Below are 7,500 nucleotides of genomic sequence, written 5' to 3'. Positions count from 1 at the left end.
AGGTGTCTGGGTGGAGATCAGGTGTGTAGGTGTCTGGGTGGAGATCAGGTGTGTAGGTGTCTGGGTGGAGATCAGGTGTGTAGGTAGCTGGGTGGAGATCAGGTGTGTAGGTGTCTGGATGGAGATCAGGTGTGTAGGTGTCTGGATGGAGATCAGGTGTGTAGGTGTCTGGGTGGAGATCAGGTGTGTAGGTGTCTGGGTGGAATTTGGGGTGGAAGTTGAAGTTGGGCTTGAATTCTGTGGAAGAAACCTCAGATAAACCTCTACCACTCCAACCACCAAGAAAGTCTTCATCTCCCTCTCTCTACCTCTCTTTTCCTCCCCCTCCATCCCTGCCTCTCTCTCTCTCTCTCTCTCTCTCTCTCTCTCTCTCTCTCTCTCTCTCTCTCTCTCTCTCTCCCATAGGTGATTGTGTATGTGGAGGATGTAAATGATGAGAGGCCAGTCTTCACTCAGCAGCAGTACAACCGTCTGGGTCTGAAGGAGACGGCTGGCATCGGCACCTCCGTCATCGTAGTGAGAGCGACCGACCCGGACAAAGGTCCACAATACACTCCACACACACACACACACACACACACACACACACACACACACACACACACACACACACATCACAGACACACACCGTCCCAGTGAACGGCCTTACAGTCAGGGAAGAACAGAATAATCCTGTTCAATGCCATCTGTCATCACTCGTGAGGTGGAGAGACGCGGTGTGTGATGCATCAGGCTGTTAGGGGTGCCGCCTACTCCTCGGAGATTAACGTAATCCAGGTAAAAGCTGTTATCCCTACTGGATTCCCTCTTATAACTCATCCAGTGGAGGGAGATTAAAAATGTTTTTAGATGATTGAGACATTGATAACATTTATATCAAGGGGAAGGACACACCAGTCTTGTCCACATTCCACCAGGATTAGACAGTCACAGCTGCTGAGCCTTCAGTATAATGGGGTGTTCAGTATAATGGGGTGTTCAGTATAATGGGGTGTTCAGTATAATGGAGTGTTCAGTATAATGGGGTGTTCAGTATAATGGAGTGTTCAGTATAATGGGGTGTTCAGTATAATGGAGTGTTCAGTATAATGGGGTGTTCAGTATAATGGGGTGTTCAGTATAATGGAGTGTTCAGTATAATGGGGTGTTCAGTATAATGGAGTATTAAGCAAATGTAGCAATGAGTAAAGGTTGTGAAACGTATGTGTAAAAGTAACATTTAGTGGAATGGAGTGTTAAATTGAAAGGTATGTTCAGTGAAATGGAACGTTCAGTAGAGCTGTATTCAGACTAATATGGTGTCCCTGGACTGAAGTGTTCAGAGTAACATGGTGTCCCTGGACTGTAACAGATCAAGCAGGAAGGTTCCTGCTTAAGGATCGCTGGATCCACTAGGTCCACAATGATCTGATCCCTAAAAGAAGAGCAGGAGCTACACACTACCTACAGATCACTGCACACTACCTACAGATCACTGCACACTACCTACAGATCACTGCACACAGATCACTGCACACAGATCACTCCACACAGATCACTCCACACAGATCACTCTTCTCTTCTTTCCTGGTGTTTTTTCACTGCTAATGCCAATGGTTTTTAAAAAAGTCTCTGACAAGGACTTCCCACTCTCACTTCTCATCTGTGTTTCTCTGTCTCTCTCTCTCTGTCTCTCTCACACACACACGCGCATACACATACAGGCACACACACACACACACACATTGCCTTTGTTAGCTGCTTTAATGAGCAAACATCACACACCAGTTCTCCAGTTCCAGATGTCATGGTTTCCTCACGTATGATGGTGCACGGCTGATACTGCTGGATCTGTCAAAGGTTTCAGTAACAAAAATGTAAATAATATGGCATTACAATGTCTAACAACATAGTGAGACTTGATGTTTGTGGGCATGTAGTCACATGGTCAAACTAAAGGTATATAATGCACGTGTGTGTGTGTGTGTGTGTGTGTGTGTGTGTTTGTGTGTGTGTGTGTGTGTGTGTGTGTGTGTGTTTGCATGCACATATGTGTGTGTGTGTTTGCGTGCACGTGTGTGTGTGTGTGTGTGTGTGTGTGTGTGTGTACGTGTGTGTGTGTGTGTGCATGTGTAGGAGACGGAGGGGCAGTCTCCTATGCCATCATATCTGGCTCGGACAGCAAGTTCGAGGTGGATGTCAGCACAGGACTGGTGACCACCGTGAACTACCTGGACTACGAGACCAAGACCAGCTACCAGATGAACGTGTCAGCCACAGACCAGGCTCCGCCCTTCAACCGTGCCTTCTGCAGCGTGTATGTGACCCTGCTCAACGAGCTGGACGAGGCTGTGTCCTTCAGCATGGCCAGCTATGAGGCGTCACTTCCAGAGAACATCGCCACGGGGACGGAGGTGATTCAGGTGCGCGCCCAGTCAGCAGACAACCTGAACCAGCTGACGTACCGCTTTGACCCGGACACCTCACCCGCCGCACTCGCCCTGTTTAAGATCGACAGTGTCACGGTGAGCCCCCACCCCCACCCCTCAACACCCCCCCTCATACCCCAATCATCCCTTCTCTCCTTTCAACCTGTGTGTGTGTGTGTGTGTGTGTGTGTGTGTGTGGTCTGCAGGGTCGAATCACCGTGACTGGTCTCATAGACAGGGAGAAAGGCGACTCTTACACTCTTACTGTAGTAGCTGATGATGGAGGGCCCAAGAGAGGGTCAACTGTGGTAAACAACAACACACCTGAACCTGCAAACACACCTGAACCTGCCAACACACCTGAACCTGCACAAACACATCTGAACCTGCACAAACACACCTGAACCTGCACAAACACACCTGAGCCTGCTCAAACACACCTGAACCTGCAAACACACCTGAACCTGCAAACACACCTGAACCTGCACAAACACACCTGAACCTGCAAACACACCTGAACCTGCACAAACACACCTGAACCTGCACAAACACACCTGAGCCTGCTCAAACACACCTGAACCTGCACAAACACACCTGAACCTGCAAACACACCTGAACCTGCACAAACACACCTGAACCTGCAAACACACCTGAACCTGCAAACACACCTGAACCTGCTCAAACACACCTGAGCCTGCAAACACACCTGAACCTGCAAACACACCTGAACCTGCACAAACACACCTGAACCTGCACAAACACACCTGAACCTGCTCAGACACACCTGAACCTGCTCAAACACACCTGAACCTACAAACACACCTGAACCTGCAAACATACCCCTGAACCTGCACAAACACACCTGAACCTGCACAAACACACCTGAGCCTGCTCAAATACACCTGAACCTGCAAACACACCTGAACCTGCAAACACACCTGAACCTGCACAAACACACCTGAACCTGCTCAGAAAACACCTGAACCTGCTCAGACACACCTGAACCTACAAACACACCTGAACCTGCAAACACACCTGAACCTGCACAAACACACCTGAACCTGCAAACACACCTGAACCTGCTCAAACACACCTGAGCCTGCAAACACACCTGAACCTGCAAACACACCTGAACCTGCACAAACACACCTGAACCTGCTCAGACACACCTGAACCTGCTCAAACACACCTGAACCTGCTCAAACACACCTGAACCTACAAACACACCTGAACCTGCACAAACACACCTGAACCTGCTCAAACACACCTGAGCCTGCAAACACACCTGAACCTGCAAACACACCTGAACCTGCACAAACACACCTGAACCTGCTCAGACACACCTGAACCTGCTCAAACACACCTGAACCTGCTCAAACACACCTGAACCTGCTCAAACACACCTGAACCTACAAACACACCTGAACCTACAAACACACCTGAACCTGCTCAAACACACCTGAACCTGCACAAACACACCTGAACCTGCACAAACACAACTGTAGTAAACTAGTTCATAACCTGTTTATGCACTTCTGACTTCACTCTGGTTAACTAGTAAATAACCTGCTTGAACACACTGGAAGCTTTTGCTTCATTAGTAGTGTGTGTGAGGTGTGTGTGAGCCACAGATGTGACGACCTGTCAATGTTCTGAATGGTCCAAATCAAATTAACCATTGCATGCCATTCTCACATTTAGCTTTATACTTTCCTGACTGACAATCAGGAACATGCATCCAGAACATATATATATATATGTCTGACCAAACTTTTTCCTTCTCTTTTCTGACATTTTGTGCATTTGTAGAAGGTAAGAGATTTCTTGATTCTATCAGTTTGAAGTGGGTCACTGTAAGTCATTTGAAACGTTTGAACTTTCTGTTCAGCTCCATCAGCTCCTCTGAGCATGTCGCACTTGTTTCTGCCCTTGTGACAGGTATCAATCACCATTCTAGACGAAAATGACAACAGACCTGAGTTTGACCTCACGTCTGACCTGTCAGTGAATGTTCCAGAGGACACGCCCACTGGGCAGAAAGTGGGCGTGGTGCTGGCACGTGACAAAGACGCGGGCAGAAATGGACTGGTGAGAAAAGAAAGAGAAGGGGGGGCAAGAGGGAGAAAGGGAAGAGACAGAGTGAAAGAAATGAGAAAGAGGAAGGGGGGAGAGAGAGAGAGAGAGAGAGAGAGAGGGAAAGAGGTATTGGTGTCGCTCTCTACCCTTGTCCCCATTTTCACTTCTCCTCTCCTCTCCTCTCCTCCCTCTCTCCTCTCCTCTTCCCTCCTTCTACCCAGGTGAACTTCACACTGGTGGCAGGAAACATGCAAGATGTGTTTGACATCCGAACTGTCAACAACACCTATGGAGACATTTACGTAAACGCCCCACTTGATCGTGAAGCAGTGGACCGCTACCTGCTCAAGGTGAGAGATCTCCCTCCCCTCACCCCTCCTTCTCCCCTCCTCCCCTTCTCCCCTCCCCTCTCCTCCTTCTCCCTCTCCCTCCTTCTCCTCTCCTCCCTTCTCCCCTTCTCCCCTCTCCCTCCTCTCCCTCTCCCTCCTCCCCTCATCCCCTCTCCCCTCCTCCCCTCCTCTCCTCCTTCTCCTCTCCTCCTCCCTCCTCCCCTCTCCTCCCCTCAACCTCCTTCTCTCCCCTCTCCCCTCCTCTCCCTCACCCTCCTTCTCCTCTCCTCCCTCTCTCCTCCCCTTCCTCCCCTCTCCCCTCTCCCTCCTCCCTCACCCTCCTTCTCCTCTCCTCCCCTCTCCTCCTTCCTCCCCTCCTCCCCTCTCCCCTCCTCCCCTCACCCTCCTTCTCCCCTCCTCCCTCCTCCCCTCTCCCTCCTTCTCTTCTCCTCCCCTCTCCCCTCCTCCCCTCACCTCCGTACACATCACACCATATCACCTTTACTCAGGGCATTTCAAAAGCTCAGGGTCATAATCACAGGTAAAACGTGATCACAGGTTAATCAGACATAACACAAAGAACGGGCGTATCTGTGTGTGTGTGTGTGTGTGTGTTTGTGTAGGTGCGGGGCCACAGATAATGGTTCTCCACCTCGCTCTACTGATTACTCTCTGACTATCAACATTGTGGATGTGAATGACAATGCACCTGTAATCCAGAGTCTCCGTGGTTACAACGTCAGCATCAGTGAGGTCAGTGCTGCTCCGCCCACAAACCTTAATGTTTTACAGTTTGAGTGAATAAGAGACAAAAACAGCGTTTGGACATTATTAGCAATGATTAGCAGTGTGTGTGTGTGTGTGTGTGTGTGGTGTGTGTGTGTGTGTGTGTGTGTGTTTGTGTGTGTGTGTGTGTGCAGAATGTTGGTGGTGGCACACTTGTCTTGCGTGTGGTTGCTACGGATCGAGACATTGGGCCCAACGGTCTATTGTCCTACTACATCACCGACGGCAACCAGGACCTGACGTTCCGAATGGACCGTCTGAGTGGGGAGATCATGACACGGCCCTCGCCCCCGGACAGAGAGCGTCAGCAGCAGTACACCCTCACCGTGACCGTGGAGGACGAGGGGACACGCCCACTCTCCGTAAGACCGCGTGTGAACGTGACTGCGTGAACGTGACTGTGTGAACGTGACTGTGTGAATGTGTGTGAACGTGTGTGAACATCTGAGGGAGACCTGGTTCATCACCATTACTTCAAAAAACTCCAGAATTACTCACCAATGAAATCACTGATCCTATATGACAGACAACATGTCCAACAACATGTACAACCACATAGAGACAGCCCTAACAGTACTGGCCCCCTCCAGTTCAAATGTTTAGTGCTTATTCATTAAACCTTTCATGTCTGTATATCCTGCTGGGCAGAAGCCCTGGTGATGTATATCCCAACACATAGAGGTGCAGGTTGGTACTGCAGGAAGGTAATTGAGGGAAATGGGCATTAAAATCTGTTGGTAACTGTTTTTTAATTTGCCATTATAAAGAAAGGAAGTGCAAATTATACATGTACAAAAACAGGAAACTGAAGCTGTGTCTTTATTTCAGAAACAGGAAGTGACACTTTCAAATGTTCTGCTGGTTCCTGTTTCAGAGTCTTGCAATGGTATTGGCCTCTTTAAACATGTGTGAAACCACACACACACACACACACACACCACACACACACACACACACACACACACACACACGCACACACACACACAAATACACACACACACACTCACTCACTTCTCTGAACCTTGTATGGTAGAAACGTTTGTCCTTGTCTTGTCAGTCAAGCTTTACTCACACATTTTGAAGGTTGAGACTGAAGTGTTTGATGGAATTTTTATTTAACAAAATAGACAAAACAAAAAGTTACCATTTTATTTTACTTTGTACAGTTGTTTTATTCTAATAAAAAAAAACTTTAATTCACAACTTTAATTCAAACTTTAACATACTACTAAAACTAACACATGCAGACACACACACACAAACACACACCCACACACTCGCACACACACACACACACTGTGGCACTATAAAAGACATGAAATGGTCCATTTTCTATCAAATTTGGTTCTTTCATGGCAGTTTTATTACAAAGGAGAAAAATGTAAAGTGCAAGATGACTTCTGGAGGACATGTTATGTCTCCAGGGGGATGAGGAGAATTAACCCGTGTTTGGCCAGACTCTCTACTACTGGGGGTTTGTTATCCATGGAGAGAGTGAGGGTGAGAAGGTGAGAGAGTGAGAGAAAGGGAGAGGGTGAGAGTGAGAGGGTGAGAGTGAGAGGACAGCACACGGCTCGACAGACTACAGCACACGGCTCCTATTAGACTCCACCCCTTCTCCTGGCCACACCTTCTCCTCCCTCTTTCCCCTTAGCTGCACTGGGTTATGAAACATTCAGTCTGTGCTGTAAGTGGGCAGGAAATGTGCTCTGGGAATAGCAGAAGCTGGTGCCGCGGGCAAAGTGCCCCCCCCTGCAACAAAAGGCAGGGGAGAGAGGTTCCACAGGTGCAGAAGTGAAGGCAGTGTAGAGGGGGAGAAAGAAAAGCACATTGCACCTCCAGAGACGAACAGTCTGATCTCTACTTCCTATGCAGGCAGGAAGTCATGTGACTTCTGCGGA

The 7,500-nt window shown here is 48.7% G+C and overlaps 2 protein-coding genes across 3 annotated transcripts in view; both read left to right on the top strand.

Annotated features, from left to right (window-relative positions):
- LOC143503270 (cadherin-23-like) overlaps nucleotides 1-4,489 on the top strand; it is a 187,054-nt gene extending 182,565 nt beyond the window's left edge. Inside the window, exons 29-32 of one of the 2 annotated variants that reach the window (XR_013127198.1) lie at nucleotides 406-541; nucleotides 2,116-2,504; nucleotides 2,615-4,220; nucleotides 4,347-4,468. Coding sequence is in view for 1 of the 2 variants with exons in the window: in XM_076995615.1 (XP_076851730.1) it covers nucleotides 406-541; nucleotides 2,116-2,504; nucleotides 2,615-2,812 (723 nt within the window). In the remaining variant the exon portion in view is untranslated. Of the gene's footprint in view, nucleotides 1-405; nucleotides 542-2,115; nucleotides 2,505-2,614 lie in introns of both variants that reach the window. The other variant, XM_076995615.1, reaches the window with a different exon arrangement.
- On the top strand, nucleotides 4,065-7,413 carry LOC143503271 (cadherin-23-like). Its single transcript, XM_076995616.1, has 7 exons — nucleotides 4,065-4,088; nucleotides 4,218-4,220; nucleotides 4,347-4,496; nucleotides 4,706-4,834; nucleotides 5,323-5,354; nucleotides 5,437-5,566; nucleotides 5,734-7,413. The coding sequence occupies exons 1-7, from the start codon at nucleotides 4,065-4,067 to the stop codon at nucleotides 5,989-5,991; spliced, it is 726 nt and encodes a 241-aa protein (XP_076851731.1). The 3' UTR covers nucleotides 5,992-7,413.
- Nucleotides 7,414-7,500: the final 87 nt, after the last annotated feature.

This window comes from Brachyhypopomus gauderio, unplaced genomic scaffold (assembly GCF_052324685.1).
Source record: "Brachyhypopomus gauderio isolate BG-103 unplaced genomic scaffold, BGAUD_0.2 sc223, whole genome shotgun sequence".
NCBI classification, from domain to species: Eukaryota; Metazoa; Chordata; class Actinopteri; order Gymnotiformes; family Hypopomidae; genus Brachyhypopomus; species Brachyhypopomus gauderio.
The sequence above is the reverse complement of the archived record's forward strand: the minus strand, read 5'-3'. Positions and strand labels throughout refer to the sequence as shown.